The sequence below is a fragment of the Mauremys reevesii genome, linkage group 6 (genome assembly GCF_016161935.1).
Source record: "Mauremys reevesii isolate NIE-2019 linkage group 6, ASM1616193v1, whole genome shotgun sequence".
NCBI classification, from domain to species: domain Eukaryota; kingdom Metazoa; phylum Chordata; order Testudines; family Geoemydidae; genus Mauremys; species Mauremys reevesii.
The window spans coordinates 118,597,893-118,620,494 of record NC_052628.1 but is presented as its reverse complement, the minus strand read 5'-3'; the positions used below and the strand labels follow the sequence as shown (position 1 = coordinate 118,620,494).

The window sequence follows — 22,602 nt, the reverse complement described above, 5'->3', positions numbered from 1 at the left end:
AACATAAGCCCTCGGATACTCAGCAGATAGTCCAAATGATACTGTCTCCCCCCTTCCTTTGTTGTGGTGTTTAAAGACATTTGTTTAAATAGGAAACAAAATATGACACCTGCTCCATTAGATTATATTCTTTGCAAACTCACACAACACACACTACCATGGATATATTGTGTGGCAGCTCATTACTGAAGGATTGGCAGCATATCACTGAAGTACTGGTATCACCTTAGATGCACTAGGGCAGGGGTACGCAGAGATCTTCCAGAGGGTACATCAACTCATCTAGATATTTGCCTAGTTTTATAACACGCTACATAAAAAGCACTAGCAACGTCAGTACAAACTAAAATTTCATACAGACAATGACTTGTTTATACTGCTCTGTGTACTAGACACTGAAATGTAAGTACAATATTTATAGTCCAATTGATTTATTTTATAATTATATGGTAAAAATGAGAAAGTCAGCCATGTTTCCGTGATAGCGTGTATTTTGTACTTTTGTATTTTTATGTCTGATTTTGTAATCAAGTCGTTTTTATGTGAGGTGAAACGGGGCTACACAAGACAAATCAGATGCTTGAAAGGGGTACAGGAATCTGGAAAGGTTGAGAGCCACTGCACTAGGGCATCACTCACTAAGATAATGGGGACCCTTTCCTGTTGTTGGAAATACGCAGCAATTCTTGCAAGAGACAGTGACCCTTATGTCGAAAGAGTGCAAGTTTCACCGAAATCTCACTTAAAACTTTGCTCCTCTTCTGCTCATGAAGAAACAATGGTAATAGTGATGTCATGGTTATAGGGTTAGCCACAGCTCTGGCCTCTTTCTGGCCTCAGAGCATCCCATCAGGTATTAGGACTCCAATGCTTACCTGTCTTGGGGTGAAGCAGCAAAGAATCCTGTGGCACCTTATAGACTAACAGACGTTTTGCAGCATGAGCTTTCGTGGGTGAATACCCGCTTCTTCGGATGCAAGTCTTGGGGTGCAATCTGCGTTTTCCCATTCTTAGACCAACATATGCTTACAACACCCCATTGATGCCAACTGCTTATTACTGGTCAGTCCCCATGAGGAGATTCAGGTGCCTGCCTGATCCTCCATTCGGGAGCCAGCTACCAGAGGTAGTGACCAACCACCTTCTTAAAAGAACAACACTTATTAGCAAATGGATCAAAGCATTAGAGAAAATGATTTTGAAACAAAAGGCCTACGCGCATCTTTAGTCTCATCTAATCTTATGCTTCACAACAAGCTATATTAGATGGGCTTTCCGTGAAAGCTACAAAAAACAAACAACATTTATACTCTCTTAGGAATTCCAGGAACTCCTGGGACCCAGGCTGGTCACGGTTTGTGTCTAAATGTCTGTCCCAGTCTGTTTTCTCTCTTTAAGAGAAGCTGGGATTTTCCAACTCCACACTCCCTGTGAGAGTCACTGGCTCCCAATTACCACACTGCTTCTGGGTCTGTTACAGGTCACGGTGTGAAGTCTTCCTTTGCTTGAAACTGTTTTTTCAAGATTGGCCAGCACAGACATCTCGGAGAATAACCCCATCATGGTGACTCCATTGTTTGGCAGCTAGGCCCATTCAGCCTCCCTGGCTTGCAATCACAGGACTTCTGACTGTACCCACCTGTGTCTGGAAGGAAGTGTGTTGAAACAGTGTAATCCCCAGATAGTTGAAAACGTCTTGGAAATCCTAAACGCAAGCCACATTACAAGGTACAGATTCATTGCTGAGCATCCCCACATTCGTCACAACTGGAAATAACAGAACCAAAGAAGAAAGCTTGCTACTTCCCCCACGTTAGCTGTTTGTCGACCACTCTATCGTCTCAATCCTCTCTCTCTCTGCCATAGATACTAAAAGTAACTTCAATTGCACAAAATGCACCAATAAGTCTTTTTCTTTCCCCCTCAAGCATGACATATAAACAACTTTCATACAAGCATAGACCACAAAATATATCCAAAAAACATCACCAGGTGAAAAACTCCTGTTTAGAACAGTCTCCAAATGTGAAACGCCACTCAAACCTCATCGGCAGGCATCTCTGAAGCATATTATATATTCACAGAGGCCTCATCCTCACTGTTGACAGCACTTCAAAGCATGCAAAACAGCTCACTTCAAAGTCAAAATCAAGCAAACTGTTCTTCCTCTAAGCCCAAATATACCGCGGCTGGGGATTTCTCAGATAAAGGAAAATAAAGTTTTTAGAATAAATGGCCCACATATTGGAAACCTGAAAACACTGAGTAAGTTATAGGACAGAATAATGAGACCATCACTTTTGATGCCAGCACTAAATAGTTTATATACATTTCTATCGGTCTGAACCACTATGAAAACAATTAACCAATTCTTTGACTTAACATTAACTCACTACTACCAAGGGTAGTGCCTCATATGTATGCAGATAACAGACCTTCCATATACAAAAGCTATTGAATTTTTTTTTAAAATCAATGTTTAGCTTAAGTGTAATTCTCACTGAAGGAGTATTGGAAATATTCAACCAGGGAGAGTCACAGTAGGCAAAGGACTATTAGGATTTCTGAACTTTTCCTGGGCTTGCTTACCTCTGAGGAGAATTTTAGTTTGTTGCTCATTGGCAGGTGCAGAGCTTTCAGAGCTCGGTAGGAACATGGGTATAGTCACACTAACATGACTATTAAGCTATGTTTGTGAGGCTCTGGGAATTCCACAACCAAGCTCAAATAGTTTCTATTGTTCTGCAGATTAACAATTGTGTTTTGGGATGATCATTTCTTTTTGGTTTATTCTCCCTACATTTCCAGGTGTTTAGTTTTCTATGATTCACAATCAAACCTAATTTAGTTCCATCAGTTCAGACTAGCACAAAAATCATGAAAATTAAAAGGTAATGATCAAAGAATTTATTTTTATGTCCAAAATCAATGCCAAAGACAATCTGAATAACTACAAATATAATATATTATACACAAAGCAATACAAAACATAAACTTATAAAACAAGTTTTGCAACAGCATAGTTCAAAAGGTCACATTCACAACAGATGCTGATGGCGGTGCCTTTATCCATTCCTGAAATGAGGTATATGTGCGCATCATTCTTACTGTACACCTGAGCAACTTTCTCACCACGTAGATGCTTATTAAAAACATTAGGCTAGTGTGCAGATTTGTGTTCCTATGTATTTTTGTGTAGGGCATGGCTCAGGGGTCACAGCTGGCAAAGACAGTTGGTCATCACTTAACTATTCCAGCAAGTTACAAGAGGGGCAGCGAGGAACATACAATTACCCTATTGGGAAAGGCTTCAGTTGATGTCTAGCACTGTTAATTTCTCTCTAGATGCCTGGAATACTTGCCAATAGTGCAGTGTACTGGACTAACCAGAAACACCCATGCATAAATCACTGGTCTGTAGGTGCGTTTTCAAGCACCCAACAAAGCAAAGTCATGGAGAAATGATAGATGAACTAACAATGAGAATAAGGAGGTTTATGAAATATAGTGCTTGCTGACAGCAGAAATAGTGCTAAACTTAGAAGTTTATTATTTATTCACTTTTTAGTGACACACATGAACAAAGTGACCTTTCTGAGACAGATATCTCCCACTGGTATTTAAACGGCCAATCAATGGCAAAACTATCTAGTGAGCCTCATCTCCTCAGGATGATTACACATCACTACCATTAGTGCAAGTGCAGGAACAGACCGCTACGTGGTTTAGAACCAGAGTTCCTTACAATTCCTAGCAAAATGGCAGAAATATTAAACCTTTTGCCTCTCCCAATATGAAGAAAACACCACACACAATTCTAAAAATATACATTACTGTATGCAGATACTGCAAAGAAATTCACCTAGGTTTTTATATGCTTTGCAGTTTACTAGTGTATCTAGATCACGGGTTCTCAAACTGGGGGTCAGGACCCCTCAGGGGGTCATGAGGTTATTACATGGGGGGTCGTGAGCTGTCAGCCTCTACTCCAAACCCTGTTTTGCCCCCAGCATTTATTATAATAGTAGGAGATATACCTATCTCCTAGAACTGGAAGGGACCTCAAAAGGTCATTGAGTCCAGCCCCCTGCCTTCACTAGCAGGACCAAGTACTGATTTTTGCCCCAGATACCTAAGTGGCCCCCTCAAGGATTGAACTTACAACCCTGGGTTTAGCAGACCAATGCTCAAACCACTGAGCTATCCCTCCTTCCAATGGTGTTAAATATATAAAAAAGTGTTTTTAGTTTATAAGGGTGGCACTCAGAGGCTTGCTATTTGAAAGGGGTCACCAGTACAAAAGTTTGAGAACCATTGATCTAGATTAACCTTGAGATTCATTTAAACCTAAAACAGTAAATCCTTTTGAGGAGTTCCTACATAATCCCTGACGATCTTAAACAGTTAGGGAAGAAACCGCTAAAATAACCCAGAAAGCAACCAAAAATTAGATCAACTCTTTGAAGGCAAATTTACCTCTTGTTCATGAACCAACACTCTCTGGAGTGGCATTTTAGCTAGCCTAAGACCTTTTTCTAACTTTCAACCAGAGAGAAAATAGACTATTAGTATCTGTCAATCATTAACAATTAAAACAAAATATGGATTTGGGCAGGTTGGTTTTTTTTTATTTAAAATTTGTTAATTGTGTCCAACAGAAGGTTGGACTCCAATATGACCCCGCACAGTGACATTAGCAGATGAGGCGTAAATCTGATACCATGTACAGTGTGGCAAATATATCCATACGCACAAATGCACGAAGAGTCCAAAGTACCTAAAATAACCTCCTCCATGCAACAGAAGTCACTTTATTTGCTAATGAATAGAGTGCCATGTATTTGGCACAAACATTTTACCAATTTAAGAAGTTTTGTATTTAGTGTAACATTTTGTGCAGTGCTAGTGTTGGATTCAAGCAAAAAAAATGGTATACATTTCAGGGGGAAGATGCATTATAGAACTATATATAGGGGATTGTTCTGGTATATGCAGTATTGTATAGTACCGTTGTATTGTACTAGCTAGTCCTTTAGGTTCTTGGAGGAAAATGGACAAACTTTCAGCCTGAGAGAATTTTAGTAAGTTTTTTTTTTTTGCTTTTATTAACAAGCATATAATATTAATTGGCAAAACACTGAATACAAGCTTCACTATCATAAAATCAAAACATTAAGCAATAATCCCAAAAGGCTTATTCAGACAAAAACTAGCCACCAATAGTACAAAAATTACACAGCAACACAAAGCATAAAAAAATGTAAACTTTCAAATGAAACTAAGTCAAAAATATGATTTTATACTGTGATAGTTTCAGTATCTTTATATACCACATATTGAGGATAAAGGCTTAGTGGTTGCACTGGCTTATTGTCCCTTAACCCTAAATTAATCTTGTTCCAGAAAAAAAGAAGAAGTTTCCTTTTGTCCAGTTAAATCATTTGGATGTTAAGGATTATATTAAACCAATGTTGTAAATTAAAAGGACTTGTGCAGGCATGCCGCTAAGTAACTCTGCTCCTGTGAATAATCCCACTGATTTAAATGGAACCATCCATGTGAGTAAAGTTACAAGGTTCGGATTTGCAGTATTGGACCTTTACGCCCCAGTCCTACAATCTGCTCTGGGGCAGGCCACATTGACTTCAACTGGATTCCGTGAGGGCAAAAGGATCTACCAGGTGGATCAGATTGCAGGACTCAAGCTTAAGTTTGTACATGAGCAAATTCAAACTCAATACTATTAAAAAAAAATTAAAAATGTGGGCTTACCATGAGGAGCAAGTTTCCAGAAAATCTGTACCTAAACTCCGCTTTCATCAAAGCGCAGAATCAAAAGGCAGTTCAAAGCTAAATTATGCACCTTAAAATAAATGTTCTCTCTGCACCTGGTACCTAAGGAAATGTTAAGTGAACCTCTCCATTATAGTTAAGTATAGTTAAGTTACGCAAAAATTCTAGCCTATACGACGGGATTTTTTCTTTTCTTTAATTTTGAAGCAGAGGAACAAATATGTAGGTTGCTTTAAAACTTCCAGTGAAGCATCCGAACTGAAGTGATTACCTGAGGAAATACAGAAACTGGATTTTTCTGTAGAGTACAGTTTAAGCTGTCTGCATTAAATGCATTTCTTAAGTACAGATTACAATATAAATTTATCAAAGACTCATCTGTTGATGTACAAACTGGTTGGCTTTTTCCTATTACACTTATCTCAATGGTAAGATTCAAATAATTGTAAAACAGGGTAGCTATACCTCTACATTTACCATTCATTGGGGGGGCGGGGGGGAGAGTCCAATGACTCTCCTAAGACTAATTATGCTGTTATGAAGACAATAGAGCCAGATAAGCTTTCAAAGGCTCAGAGCCTATTGGAAAAAATAGCACCATCATAGTTGTAGTCTGATATTTCATATGGTCCCATATCCCCAGAGGTTATAGTGTTGTGTGTAGTATTGCACAACCAATAAAAAATAAATATTCCCAGGTTAGATGGTACACAAAGATACCAGACGTAACAATGGCACAAAAACAATTTCGGATAGGCTGCAAGTCTTGCAGATTGCTTCCACAATTCACATTAATGTTTCTTGCCAGATCATTTATTTTAAAATATTGCTGACAGGTAGTTCTTGCACTTACACACAATTTTAAAACCCCAAACTTCACTTCAGAATAATAATTAAAAAAACCCAAAAATAAAAAATAAAAAAAAACAACAAAAACCCATTTGAATGTACATTTTAAAAATCCCACCTACATTCCTTCTCAATTTAGCGGTAAGTAGATGCTACATTTACAATTTAAACATATGCCTTATAAATGCATGTTTCAAACCTATTGCACAAAAGCATAAGTAATGCTCTTTATCCATACAAAAAACAAATAAAAACTACTCAAACTCAAAGTAAAAGGAAGAAGCTTGTAAAAACATCTCACAATTTCATTTTATATGCCCGTAAATAAAGCTGGACCATTGAAACCAAAATACTTGGATGGTAAAATAAGATAGAAGGCTTAAAATAGAATAAATAATTTTATAAAGTTAATTTTTTTTAAAACCCCCAAATCTTATTTAAATTCAATATTATATATTCTATCTGAATTATCTATTTTAAATGAAAACTATATCTAGTGAGACTATGAGCCTGGGTAATTAGTCTCATTGCTGCTGAGGATAATGCAACAAGATACTTGTACTGCAATTACTTACCAGCGTAAGCAGTTGTGAAAACTACTTCACAGTAACTCCATCTTCACTAAAACCAAAATAAACTGAACATGACCAAGCAGGACCAAGAGATATCTAAGCTGAGCCTGGCTTTCAGACATTAAACAATATTAAAAAAAAATCAATAGTTATTTTTCCCCAATATAGTTTTGACATTAAATCAACTGTCTCTTAAGCTTCACAGAAGTAAAACAGAAATTTCAGAAATAGAATACTTAAGGTCTCACACTGACTGTTGAATTTAATTGGATGTTACTCTTTCTACAAAGCTAAAATCAAACCAACTGGTGCAGCAAACCCCTATGGGAAATAGTTTCTGTAGTGAAGATATTCTGACATGATGCAATTTAGAAAAATAGGTATTTTTACCACTGAGGTTTTATCAGGTTAATACATTTAAAAAAGCAGAGTTGCACACAATTATGAGCTATAACCAGCTGTTGGTATTAATACAGGCTTCAGATTTATGTATCTATACAGATATCAACTGATATTTAAATATATTGATATAGCACCATAGCAAATTCAAGTGATTCCAAAGATAGCTACAAACTTACAAATATATATTCTGTACTGTAGATTGCTACAGTGAGAGTTAGAACTGAATGGCAGAGGGTTTTTTGAATGTGCATGTTCATACCGTTTAATCGCTCCTCAGTTTTATTACACAGGAAAATATTCAAATTCTGATGTACTTCAGTGGCACTGCAGTAACATCTGGTTTTACAAAATGCTGCTGTAGTGCATATTCTGAGGTAGACACATTGTGTATATATATTTATTAAACCCTTAGATGCAAATGAATCAGATTGATTAGGATAGGGTCACTTGGCTGAAGTTCCCTTACACACCCCACAATGCGGACAACTGATTAACAGGTCCACAAAGTCCTGGTAAATCAATTGATGTATAGGGTCACATCACCTAGGTTCATTTTGTGAAAAGCTCACAAAGGGCCAGTTGCTAAAACTAAACTACTGAAGTCTCCCCGTTCCTCTTCCGACACTATTTTTTTCTTCAAGTTATTTGTAGATAAAAGCAGAACTGTAGATAGGTGCATACACGAACAGAAAGACCAAACTAGAGCCAAATTCTATTCCTCCCCCCTCCAATGCTGAAATACTCCAGGCCTAGATGTGAAGTCATCCTGCCTGGCCCAACGAGCCCTCAGTACATTTACATCTCTCATGCCCTAGATTTGCAGAGAGGGCACTCCTACTAGTCCAGTAGATTTCCCTTGTTTCTCCGTTTGCACCCATTCTGATTTCCTCCTCATTCACCTCTATGATTATGAATAAAAATAAAAGAATGCAGCTTTATAATGCTGTTTTGAAATATATATAGGTGAGACTGTGTTCCCTCTCACAAATGTGGCAGTAGGAAAGCTAAGGGAGGAGACAAATGGAGGAATGGAAGGCTCCAGCTAAGAATGTGTAAGGAGGCACACAGGAACATGATGTTTTGGGGAGGAGGTGGATTTCTTTCAGAATCAGGAGAAAAGAGAATGTACATGTTTGGATAAGCCAGTATTTTTCATGATTTACTTCCTGATGTTGAATCTAATTTTAAATAATGATTTTTTGCAGGGCAAAGGAGCACAACTGGATGGAGTAGGGTGGTGCCAACAGGCATAATGCTTATGTTAGCCAGTGACATTTGCCTTATGGAGGAATACAAGGGTTTAATAATATGTATACAAAACTGGTGTTTTCATGCTCTTTCCCTCCTGAGCATTTAAAAAGAAAGTAATAACCTCCAGCTGCCAGTGTGTCATACTGCACACCCTCTTTTCAGTATCTTACAATCCCTGTGCCAGTCAAACATTTTAACATTTCATATTTTTATTATATGTTATACAGTATATCGCTTGCAGAAATCACTTTCAACCAGTATTAACAGTTTTTTTAAGATGCTTTCAAATTTTTTTTTTTTTTTAAGTTAACACCCCACTAAGCATTATCTGAGCGTGGACTTGATGACATACATAGAGTAGCGTCCGGCATCTCTCAAGGCTGAACACAAAAGCTAGATTAATAGATTTTAAGACCAGAAGGTGCCGCTACGATCTAATCTGACCTCCAAGATAGCCAATGATTGCACTAAAGAAAACAATAGCTTCTTAAGGAAACCATTAAAGGAAATCTAGAACTGGTCAGTAATTAACAGCTGAATTTTTAAACCAGTGACATGGAAACTTGTGTAATTTTCTATGGGGTATGTTTCCCAAAATAAAAATGCTTTAACCACTAGTTACAAATTTAGCAAAAAAACAAACAACAACAAAAACCCCACTCTCCCTAAAGAAAAAAAAAAGATTTCTGCAAGCCTCTACTGTATAAAGACAAGTCTACCTTAAAATTCACAAATTTAGCACTTTGAGTACTCTTGTGTTATGATCGGATGCAATTTATGCCACAGCAAAATATTGAGCCATGTTAAAAAAGTAAATGCATTTTCATTAGCCTCATCAAAACATGCAGGGGATGCCAAAACATGAATGAAATATAAAATGAGATCAAGCATTGTGTGAAACTCATGGAGTTTTCAGATGCCTAGATTTTTAGGAAGTTTTTAATGCAGCATAAATATCACCAGTCTCTATAATCATAAGGTACGTTCAATGCTCTTCAAAGGGCTCAATGAAAGCCAAAGTAACTGAGGCATACTATGTAAGACAGGAACACCTTGCAGAATAGATCAAAATAAGCTTCAGAAGTTTCAAAAGATGGAAAGTAACTAAAGGTAATTTTGGTGTCAAAACCAACCTTTTAAATCACCCCCACAACATTTTAACTTATATTTGCGTAACTGCAGCAAAGAGATGAATCAAGTTGAGCTACATGGAACTGTGAAGTGTTTTCAGGATCTGTAAACTTAGTGCTGGTAGTGTCCTCTTGTGATTTATTTATTTCGTACAAAAAAAGTATAAATATTTTCTGTCCAGAAATCTGGGCAACACGTCCCCAGAAGAAATATTCAGAAGGTTGGTTGGCTGTGAGAGCACTACAGTCTTCCAAAAAATTCTGCTGGTTCGTGTCAGATGTGAGTTAAGTGATGCACTAAGAAGGTGCCTGATGATAGTCTCTGCAAAAAACGCTGTCCAGAAGGACAATAAAGGTCTCTTACAGCAAGTCCATTTTGGGTCTGTAATGTAGCAGGAGAGGTGCTTTCTGCAAGATAAAATAATGAGCTAATTTAAGAAGCAAAAGCAAAATGAATCCTCCTATGTGATAGGTAATCAACTTATCAAAATATGTTATTGATTTATATTTTAAGGCCAGAAGGGACTGACCATGTATCATCTAGTCTGACTTTATGTATAACAGATCACAGAAGTTCACCCAGTTAGCTGTACATTGAGCCTAACTACAACATCCAGTCTGCTTTGAAGAGAAGAGATGGTGAATCCACCACTCAACCTTTAGAACAAACTACCAAGGTAACTACCTTCACTGCTAAAAATTTGTCTTATTTTTCTAATTTGAATGTGTCTGACCAACTTCCAGCCACTACTTCTTATTATGTCATTCTCTGCTAGCTTAGAAAGCCTTTTAGTACTCAGCAATTTCTACCCATGAAGGTACTTTTACACTATAATCAAATTACCTATCAATATTATTTTTGATAAGCTAAACAGATTGAGCTTTAAGTCTCACCATAAGGTATTTTTCCAACCTTCAAATCATTTTAATAGCTTTTCTCTTCACCCTCTCCAATTTTTCAACATCTTTTTTAAAAGGTAGACACTAGAATTGGACCCAGTATTCCAGTATTGGTCTCACCGATGCCACATATAGAAGTATTTCGCTATTCCAGTTCATTACTCCCCTTTTTATATGGCCAAGGATCACATCCACAGTATTATATTTGGAGCACACGCTGAGCTGCTTGTCCGCCACTATGACCCCATAATCATTTTCAGAGTTACTGCTGTCTAAGATACAGTCCCCCATTCTGTAGGTCTGGCCTGCATTCCCTCTTCCTAGATGTATCACACTGCCTTTGGCAAATATAATTTGTTTGAACGGGCCCAGCTTAGCAAGCGATCTAGATCATTCTGCACGACTGCCCTGGCCTCATCTTTATTTAGCACCTGGCCAATCTGTGTGTCATCTGCAAATTTTATCTGCAATAATTTTATATTCACTTGCAGTTCGTTGATAAAAAATACCAAATAGCATAGGTCTAGCACTGATCACTGGGGAACCCCACTAAAAACATCTCACTCAATGAGTATTCCCTATTGACCATTACTTAGTCAGTCAACTAATCTATTTATGGGTATTTTATTGATATTGTATAGTTCTAATTTTTAAAACCAGAATGCTGTGTAGTACTAAGTTGAACCCCTTACAAAAGTGTAAGAATATTACATCTACGCAACTACCTTTATTAACCAAATCTGTAATTGTCAAAAAACAAAATCAGGCTTAACAAGACATTTTCCATAAAACCATGTTGGCTGGCATTAATTATTTGCCCATCCTTTAGTTCTATATTGTTTGAATCCTGTATCAGCTTCTCCATTATTTTGCCTGGGATTGATGTCAGGCTATTTACTCACGTCATCCTGCTTGCCCTTTGCTAATGTTGTGCCCATATGCATAGTTTCAGGCCAGAAGGGACCATGAGATCTTTTAGTCTGACCTCCTGCATACCACAGGCCATTAGTTTTCACCTTTTTCTATTAAGGCCAAAGACTTTAGTTAGACCAAAGCATTCCAGACCTCAGGAAACTAAACTACTGTGTGTCACAGGGAGAGAACATGAGAAACCAAGGTGCCACCAATGCCTGAAGCCTCTGCAATGACAGGGAATGGATTTGGTGAGTCATTCCCAGATGATCCCAGCAGGCAAACCACATCCTGCTGCAGAGGAAGGCAAAAAAAAACCCAAGTCCCAGCCAATCTGACCTAGGGGGTTGGACTAGATGACCTCCTGAGGTCCCTTCCAACCCTGAGATTCTATGATTCTTTCCCATCCCCAAATCTAGCGATCAGTATGTGAGCAAGACACCAGCTGGGCATCGAGAAAGAACTGTCTGAACCACCTCAGAGCAATGGCCAACCACCCAGTGTCCCATCTCCAGTTGTGGAGAAACTCTTCCCATCTTCTGGAATTTCCCCATTATTCCAAGGACTCCTAGGTGCTATGGTCATATAAATAATAAACAGCACCAGCAATCCAGAGATGTCCTGAACCAACCCTTTTAGGGCTCTTGGGTGCACATTATCTGGGCCTGCTGGATGACCTTTGGTAAGTCACTTCATGTGCCTCGGTTTCCCTGTCTGTAAAATGGGGATAATGTTTCTTATCTGATTTGTAAACCACTGAGATCTACTGATAAAAAAGCACTATATAAGAGCTAATTATTATCATCATCCCTAGCATCCTTAATGTCCTCAATTCCTAATGGACTGAAAAGTAGTTCATCATCGTCACATAACACAAGTATATCATCTTGCTTCTTTCCAAATACAGAACTACACATTGATCACTTTTACCTTTTCTGCATTAACATTTGCACCAGCTCCATGTAGTAAAGAGGCTATATCACTGTTAGACTTTCTCTTTTTCCTGATTTATCTGAAAAACCTACTGTCCTTAGCCTTGCCAGCCATGGATATTTTCCTGTTGTCTTTAGCGTTCCCTTTCCAATTTTTTACACTTCATAACTACTAATTTATATTCATAACTATCTACTTCCCCTTTTTCCCCAGTTGTTATATATTGTTTTTTATTTCTAATTGTTGCCTTCACTTTGCCCCTGAACCAGGATGGACTTTTAACCAATTTTTTAGCCAGTTTTAAAAGTTACTGCAGGTATAAAACTGTGTACGACAGATACTTTATGAACTCTGTTCTATAACCAGATTAATGACTTAATTTTAATTCTAAATATCAGTGAATTCATGAAAAAGCAGTTGTGGCCTACCTTAAATCTCCATCTAGTGACAACTACAAATTTGAGCGTATGGTCCTTGCCAAGAATTTCTTCATTGCATAATATATCCAGCTGATTGAAAAGGAAGAGAGACTTAAATTCATTAAGGGACACATCGAACACACTTCTGAGACAAGACAATGCACATGGATAAAAGTCATGTTAAACATGTCCAGAATCATCTGAAGACAATGGAAAAATCCTAACCCTTGCCATAGTGTGGGAGTTGGAGACACAAGGTGGGTGGGTTAATATCTTTTATTGAACCAACTTCTGTTGGTGAGAGACACGAGCTTTTGAGCTTTCACCTTGAATGGTCCCTTGAAATGTGTGTTAACTACTCATGCTAAACAATCTGTTCCACCTTGTACTCAGAGTGACACAGCTCAAGAAGAGCTCTGTGTGAGGTCGAAAGCTTGTCTTTCTCACCAACAGTTGCCATAAAAGATATTCCCTCACCCGCCTTGTCTCTCTAGGCATTATATGGCAGATGACAACCTGGGATGTAAGCCCTATTTTTAATGGCTGGTCTCTCCCTCACAGGGACGGCGTTTTATATAAATTAACATTGGCTACAGTAGCTTTTTGCAGATTTGAAAACTAACATTTTAGTAAAAAGGTGTTAGAACCAGTAAGAGTCTCTGTGATAATTTAGATAATTTAAGTGTGTAATTACTTGAGTCCTTAAGTCTATTCTTCACTTGGGACAGGGATGCAACTTCCCTTTGTGAGAAAGGACAGTTACCTGTTCCGTAACTGGCGTTCTTCGAGATGTGTTGCTCAGGTGTATTCCACAGTAGGTGTGCGTGCTCGCCACATGCACTGGTGCCGGAAGTTTTTCCCTTAGCAGTACCCGTATTGGGGTAGCACCGCCGCGACCCCTGGAATGGCACCTGTATATCACGCTATAAGGGGGACTGCGCGCTCCCTCCACCCTTGGTTCCTTCTTGCCGGACAACTCCGACAGTGGGGAAGGAGGGCGGGGTGAGGAATAGACATGAGCAACAAATCTCGAAGAATGCCAGTTACGGAACAGTAACTGTCCTTTCTTCTTCGATTGCCCATGTGTATACCACAGTAGGTGATTCCAAGCAATATCTGTTGGAGGTGGGTAGGAGTTCACGATAGCCTGGGATGGAGTACCGCTCTGCCAAACCCAGTGTCATCCCTAGTTTGGGAGATGATCGCATAATGCGAAGTGAACATGTGAACTGAGGCCCAAGTGGCCACCCTACAAATGTCTTGGATAGGGACATGGGCTATGTAGGCAGCTGATGAGGCCTGAGCCCTCGTTGAGTGTGTTAACGATCGGTGGTGGGGGAACCCCTGCCAGATCATAGCACTTGCGTAGACACAAGGTAATCCAGTGGGAAAGATGCTGGGTGGAGATTGGTTGCCCCTTCACCCGCTCAGCTGAGGCAACAAAAGCTGCGAGGATTTCCAGAATGGTTTGGTCTGATCCAAGTAAAAGGTCAGCGCTCTACGTACATCGAGCGTGTGGAGGAATGGGGCTTAGGACAGAGCACGGGGAGAAAGATGCCCTGATCCATATGGAAGGCGGAGACAACCTTCAGGAAGAATGCCGGGTGTGGGCGAAGCTGGACTGTATCCCTGTGGAAGACCATATAGGGGGGTTCCCTAGGTCAAGGCCCTGAGTTCGGAGACATGGCGGGCTGACGTCATTGCCACAAGAAAGGCTACCTTCCATGAGAGGTGAGACCAGGAACACGTGGCCGGGGGTTCAAAGGGAGGACCCGTGAGTGGGGACAAAACCAGGTTCAGGTCCCATTGCGGCACGGGGGGGGCCTAGCATACGGGAATGAGCGGTCAAGGCCCCTAAGGGAACGGGAGGTCATAGAATGGGAGAAGACTGCGTGCCCTTGCACTGGCGGGTGGAAGGCCGATATGCCGCCAGGTGTACCCCGACAGAGGCGGGTGCCAGTCCTTGGGTTCTAAGGGACAGGAGCTAGTCCAGGATAAGCTGGAGAGGCACAGAGGAAGGGGAGACTCCCCACTCACTTACCCACTTGGAGAACCTGGACCACTTCACCATGTACGTCCGGCGTGTGGACAGTTTCCTACTTTCCAGGAGGACCCGCCTTACCTGCTTCAAACATCTGCCCTCCTCCTCATCTAGCTACGAAGCAACCACACTGTCAGATGGAGTGCTGCTAGGTGAGGATGGAGGAGGCAGCCCCCCATCCTGGGAGAGGAGGTCCGGGAAAGGCGGCAGCATCCTCGGGATGGGGGGGCGCCAAGAGGCAAAGGAGGGTCCCGTACCACTGTTGGCGGGCCCACACTGGGGCTATGAGGATGACTTTCGCTTTGTCTGCCTTTACTTTCTGCAGGACTTTGTCAATGAGGGGGAACGGTGGGAAAGCGTAAAGGAGCTGGCCCGACCAATGCAGGAGGAACGCATTGGAGATCACGCCCTTCCCCACTCCTCCCCTGGAGCAGAACTGGGGGCAACGCCAGTTCTGGCGGGATGCAAAGACGTCGATCTGGGGAACTCTCCACTCTCGGAAGAGCCGGTGAGCGACCTCCAAGTGGAGCGACTACTCATACTGGGAGGAGAAAACTGCTGAGGTGATCCGCTTGCATATTGCAGTCGCCTGGGAGGTGTACGGCCCTCAGGGAGATATCATGGGTTATACAGAACTCCCATAGGCTCAGGGCTTCCCGGCAGAGGGCTAGGGAGCGAGTCCCGCCTTGCCTGTTGATGTAGTACATGGTGGCGGTGTTGTCCGTGAGGACCCTGACCACCTTGCCACGAAGGTGCGCGTGGAAGGCCACGCACACCAACCGTACTGCCCTGACCTCTTTGACAATTATGTGAAGGGACAAGTCCGGGATCAAACACGTCCCCTGAGGTTGCACGTTCCATGTGGGCTCCCCAACCCAGGCCTGACGCATCGGTCACCAGGTCCATAGACGGGTTGACATCCCGAAAGGGAACCCCTTGCAGCATGTTGCCTGGGTAAGACCACCATTGAAGGGAAGCCAGTATCGGGGGACAGAACCATGAGAACCTTGTCTAGCCCGTCCCGGGCCTGGGAGAATTGGGAGGCTAGCCAGAGTTGGAGGGGCCTCATTCGGTGCCTGGCATGGCGGACCACGTATGTACATGCTGCCATGTGCCCTAGAATTCGAAGGCACGCCCTTGCCGTTGTCACCAGGAAAGCCGTGACCGAGGTGATGAGATCTCTTAGGGCCTTGAACCTGTCCAGGGGAAGAGCGGCTGTGGCCCTTGAGCAGTCCAGCAGTGCCCCAATGAACTCTATGCACTGAACTGGAACTACGGTTGATTTGGTTTCATTCACCACTAGGCCGAGACCGGCGCACGTCGACACAAGCAGCTTCACGTGGATCTTTACCTCAGAATGAGAGTCTCCCTTGAGAAGCCAGTCGTCCAGCAAGAAAAGATCTGTACCCGCTCCCGCCTGAGGTAGGCCACTACCACAGCCATACACTTTGTGAAAACCCTGGGTGCCATGGATAGGCCAAACGGAAGGACCGCAAACTGGTAGTGGTCCTAGGAAGCTGAAGAAGCGCCTGTGCCCCTCAAAAACATGGATGTGAAAGTACGCATCCTAGAGGTCCAGGAGAGCATACCAGTCCCCCGGGTCCAGGGAGGGGATAACAGAGGCCAAAGATACCATGCGGAACAAGGAGCGGGCTAGAAAATGGTTTAGGCTCCACAGGTGCAGGATGGGCCTGAGGCCCCCTTTGGCCTTGGGATCAGGAAGTACTGGGAGTAGAATCCCTTACCCAGGAATTCTACCGATACTCTTTCCACCACCCCCAGGTGCAGGAGACGGTCCCCCTCCTGCCCTAAGAGGTGGGTAGGCTCCGGGTCCCTGGGGCATACAGGGGAGGGCGGGTGGTTTGGAGGGGGTGACGTGAACTGCAACCTGTAGCCCTGGGAAATGGTGCTGAGGACCCACTGGTCCAATGTGATACAGGACCACGCCACGCAGAAGGCAAACGGTTGCAGAACACACACTTTATTAATTGGGGGGGAGGTCTCCCTGACAACTGGCCCGGTGCCCCCTGCAAAGAGTCAAAACCGCCTCTTTCCCTGCCTCTTGCCCTTAGCAGGCCCAGGCTGCAGGGTGGAGCGGGACTGTCACTGAGACTGGCATTTTTGGTCTCTCGGTCTCTTATACAGGGGCTCATATCTGCTCCTCCCAGGTTGAGCTGGCGGTTGTGGTTTGGCCTTATCCTTAGCTGGACGGTCGTAGAGGCCCAAGGTCTGCAGGGTGGTGCGGGAATCCTTCATCCCATGCAGCCTGACATCCGTCTGGTCTGCGAAGGGCACCTTCCCATCAAACAGGAGGTCCTGCATAAGGGATTGGGCCTCCGTCGACAGTCCAGACAGAAGGAGCCACGATGCCCTGCGCATGGAGATCGCCAAAGCCATTGAGCAGGCTGCAGTGTCGCCTGCATCCGATGCGGCTTGCAGGGCCGCTTTTGCTGCCGCCGCCCCCTCTTCTACTAGCGCCTTAAAGTCCTTCCTGTCCTGGTCTGGGAGGAGAGGCTCAAACTTAGGCAGGAACTCCCATAGGTTAAAGTCATATCTGCTCAGTAAGGCTGGGTGGTTGGCTACCCTGAGCTGGAAACTTGCCGAGGAATAAATCTTTCTACCAAAGGAGTTCAGTCATTTGGCATCCTTATTCTTGGGGGTAGATGCGGGTTGGCCCTGACACTCTCTGTGGTTTACCAACTCTACCACAAATGAGTTAGGTGCTGGGTGGGAATAGAGTTACTCATGGTCCTTGGTGGGCACTTCCTTTCAGCCTTCTTGGAGATTGGGGCCAAGGAGGTGGGAGTTTGCCACAGGATGTTGGAAATGTTGGCTACGCCCTGGTGCAGGGGCAGAACCACGTAGCCCGGTGCTGAGGGGGACAACACATTAAAGAGGGAATCGGAGGGTCCCTCCATTTCCTCAGCCTGCAGCTGAAGGCTGGATGCCACTTGCTTTAGCAGGTCTTGGTGTGCCTTAAAATCCTCCTGAGGGCTTGGTGGCAGAGGCACCGTTATGGTGTCGTCTGGTGCCAGGAAAGAGCCAGCGCAGAGCCATGGGCCTCGGTCGGTACCGGGGGGTTGAGTCCCAGATCAGAGTTCAGGTGCGGGTCCGCTGACTTGTGGCCCGTCAATCTGTCTCAGACGGCTGGACGAGGCTGATGGAGCCTGAAACGCTCCAACAACCGAGCAGGACCCCATCTGGGCGGGCATCGGCAGCCATGGTGCCCACTGGCACCACTGTCCCTGCCACTGACCCGGCTGAGGGCCCGTTGGCGGTAGCTGTCCTGGCTGAGCCACGCGGGCCAATGGGTGGCTGGGTGCCGAGGCTGAGATCACCATCGAGTGCACGGTCTCACAGGAACGGTATGAGCGGCGGTGCCTGCGATGCCACCTCCCTTGGGACCTGGAACTCGAAGCTGAGGAACGGTACCCGCCCGAAGAGCTGCTTCAGTACCCATGACGGCAGCAGGGGAATCTCGAGCGCGACGTCTAGTTGAGCGGGAACTGGAACAAGAACGACAATGTCTATCCTGTCGAGACCGGCTGCAGTAGTCGCGCCACGAAGGGAAACATTTCCGGCACCTCTCTCGATGCCAATGCTTGCTGGCAGGCAGCGTAGAGGGTCCCCGAAACTCCCATCCAGGTCATGACCGAGACGGTCTGGTCGGCGTCAAGGAAGGGCGTGAGCTGCAGGATGACTGGTCGCTGCGTGCTGAACGGTGCGGGGAATGGTCCTCAGAGTGGGAACTGCGACCCGCAGGAGAGGTTTGATGGGCCACCAATGGGGGTCTGCCCCAGGACCGGGGACCCATCACCGGTTGTGCGCCAGGAACCGAGAGACTCATGTCTTTTGCAGCCTGCATCGCCTCTGGCATCGACAGCATCCGTACCAGTGGAGATGTGCACATGGATGGCGCCGGGCTGCTCCGCTCAACACAAGTCGGAGGCCTTGAGCCCTGGGGGGACCCTGGGCTGCCCAACGCGAGACCAGCCTCCCCTCTTTCCTTGCCTCGGTGCCGCTACAAGGTAGGGCCCTTTCCCTGCTTCTTGGAGGGGGAACGGTGCCGGCTAGTAGAGGGTGCCTTGCTACATACCGACGGAGCAGCAGCAGGAGCCAAGTCTGCCCGGCACGCCGAAGTTGGGGCCAACACCGATTCCATCAAGAGAGCACGGAGTCTAATGTCTCTCTCCTTGATCCGCGGCTTGAATGATCTGCAGATCTTACAACGTTCACTGATGTGAGTCTCACCCAAACAGTGGAGACACTCAGTGTGCGGGTCACTCCTAGGCATAGAATGGCGACAGGAGTTGCACGACTTGAAGCCTAAGGTACGGGGCATGCCCCGAGCCCACTCTAACAACTGAAGAAACAATTCCACAAACGGTACTACTAAGGACGAGTAGAAAGGCTGCAGCAGAGCTGGAGCACAAAGTTCCAACTACCTTCACTGGCGGCAAGAAGGAACTGAGGGTTGGGGGAGCGCACTCCAAGGGTTGCCGCGGTGCTCTCCCAGTACGAGTACTACTAAGGGAAAACTTCCGGCACCGGTGCACGTGGCAAGTACGCACACCTATTGTGGAATACACATGAGCAATGACTCGAAGAACTACTCCATGCGACCACACAGGGGAAAAAACCACTTATACATACAATTAAGAGCCAATAAAATTAAGCATGTTCCTTCACACTACTCAAATAAGATTTTTAATTGGTGACCGTAACAAGGGTACAGGTGGTCTTCTCTTGTTATATACATGAAGAAGTGAAGCTGTTTCACATGACAATTTCTATTTTAAGTAAAAGTAGCCTTCACAATAATTTCGAATAGAGGTAGGTCGGTAGATTACATGCTGGTTGGTGCTAGGAGTGGGTGATTGTGGTTGTGGTCAGGTAGGAAGGGGAAGGCTTCAGAGTCTGAAAGGCTGGCTGTTTTTGTAGGTTGTATTCTGAGCATGGGAGAGGATGTTTCAGAGCTGTGGAGAGGTTAGGTAGGAAGAGGAGAGAGAGGTGTGTAAGTGGGGACAGGGGTATTTCTGAGCAGAAAGGAGGTTCTGAGCTGGGAAGCAGATAAGGAGTTGGCAGGGCTGAATACCAAGGCAACACTCAATTGGGAATGAGGCTGTGAATGAACTGGTGGCATGTCCGTTGGGCAGGACATGGTAGAGTAAGTACTAGATATGGGGTTCTCAAACTGGGGGTTGGGACCCCTCAGGGGGTCATGAGGCTATTACATGGGTCACGAGCTGTCAGCCTTCACCCCAAACCCCACTTTGCCTCCAGTATTTATAATGATATTAAATACATTAAAAAGTGTTTTTAATTGATATGGGGGGGAGGGGTCGTATTCAGAGGCTTGCTATGTGAAAGGGGTCACCAGTACAAGCGTTTGAGAAACCCTGTACTAGATTGTGTGAGGAGAGGATAGGACTGTTTATAGGGACGCTGCCCTTCATAATAATGTATCCTAGTTTTACAATCTGAAATGGGGGAGGTCAGAGGGAAGATGACGACCCCCTTTTTCTTCCTACTTCTTCATTCACCTCTCTTTCCCCCCACCAAATGGCTTCCCAGTGACCCACAGTCTCCTAGTTTTTCCACTTTGGAAGCATGATCAACCTGCAAGGAAGCATAGGAGCACGACCAACAGTCCCTCCAGATTACGTTGGATACATGCTGACCCTATACTTTGGGTGAAATTCATCCTTGTGCGTAACAGCAACACAAGGGCTATGGACCATTTAAGCTATATGTCTTAAAAAAAGACTTCAGTGGTGGATAGGCCTAGCACTGGCCCTATACACTGGGTGAAATTCTCCATTTTCTCTTACACACATGATCAGATAAACATATAACACTAATGGAAGACTATGCCAAAGCTTACTTTAATGACAATCATTTAAAACTGGATGTGGAAAAAGAGGAGTTAAGGTATTAGACAAGCCATGTGGCTCATACTACTAGCCCAAGAACCAACAAGGGCTGAAACCCCAGAGGATTAAGGTGGGGAAGGAAAAAGGTAAGTGCTTCAACATTCATATTTTACCTTTTTATTTTTATAAAAAGGCTGACAGATTTGCCTAGATCCAGCTCAGATGAAAAAGCTATTTAAGTCCTACTTCAATAATCACATTTTACCTGAAAAGTGGTTTGTTCAGTTCTCTCTAAGAACAAGATTACAAGGAAAAGCTTTGCTTTTAAAAAATGAGCTTCATACACTTGCTACAAGCTTATTTACAGTGTGATTTTCCTCTTATGTTAAAATATTACCTCATTAAAAGAAGAAAGGTTAAGTTTTTTGGCAATGAACTTCTTTAGATGTAAGACTGTTGCTTGTGCTGAGCAGCGGATCCATTTTCGTTTCAATCCACGCAATTTGCTGCTATTGCATTCCAAGCAGATGCTTACCTTCAGGGAAAAGCAAACACAACCCAGAATTGGTTAACAGGATTTCCTGCAATCCTGATTATGCATTCTATAGGCAGCCTTCATTGGTCTAGCAAAATAAGGTCAAAACTTAAAAATTAAACATCTTTGCAATCAAACGTTCACTGTCACTTCACTTAAAAGCAAAGGAGTGGTCGGTCTATAACTTGTCATCTTACAGTTACACTTCACTTAACTTTTAAATGTCTGGATAGAAGTTATCAGAGGGGTAGCCGTGTTAGTCTGGATTTGTAAAAGCAGCAAGGAGTCCTGTGGCACCTTATAGACTAGCAGACGTATTGGAGCATGAGCTTTCGTGGGTGAATACCCACTTCGTCGGATGCATGTAGTGGAAATTAATAGACAGAAGTGGATAGAAGTTGACAGCCGCTAATCTGTACATTTTAGAGGTCATTCTGACTAACTCAGGAGCAGTCCAGGTCAAACCACAAACCAAAGGTGTACACACTGTAACAAGTGTACAGTGTGAAAACCACCTTCACTTTTTCAATGACTGTTTACAGTGTCATCTTTATATAACTTTAAAGGCCACGTTAATGTATACTCAGATTACATGCATGGTTTAAAAAGGATCATCAACTTGAAAGTTATTTTATCTGAGATTTAAAGGTGTTACAAGAAAACAGATAAAAAAAATCAAAAGAAAGCTAGTAAAACACCAAAAGATTTTTGCTCAAATTACTGATAGGTTAGGCTATAATTTTTTCATGGAAATTTTAATAAATGTCATGACAGGGGTGCAGGGGGAAAAAAGCCTATGTCACAGAAATGGGGGAAAGCAGATGGCCCACGGGGACGTGGGGTGGCTTGGACAGCAAGCTCTCTCCGCACTCACCCCAGTGGCAGCTCCTATCCCACAAGGCTAGGCCAAGTTTGTTGGTCCGGGCATTGTGACCTGGCCCACATGCTCACAGCCCCACTCAGATCTGGCACATCCACCCCGTCACCATCTA

General features: G+C 43.6%; 1 protein-coding gene across 6 annotated transcripts in view; it reads right to left on the bottom strand.

The window, feature by feature from the left end:
* Window positions 1-6,590: 6,590 nt before the first annotated feature.
* PCGF3 (polycomb group ring finger 3) overlaps window positions 6,591-22,602 on the bottom strand; it is a 107,876-nt gene continuing 91,864 nt past the window's right edge. For all 6 annotated transcript variants that reach the window (XM_039544370.1, XM_039544369.1, XM_039544373.1 and 3 more), the window contains 3 exons: window positions 21,473-21,610; window positions 13,171-13,251; window positions 6,591-10,405 (listed from right to left, as the gene is read on the bottom strand). In XM_039544370.1, coding sequence (XP_039400304.1) covers window positions 10,358-10,405; window positions 13,171-13,251; window positions 21,473-21,610 — 267 coding nt within the window. In that variant the 3' untranslated portion in view covers window positions 6,591-10,357. The remainder of the gene's footprint in view (window positions 10,406-13,170; window positions 13,252-21,472; window positions 21,611-22,602) is intronic.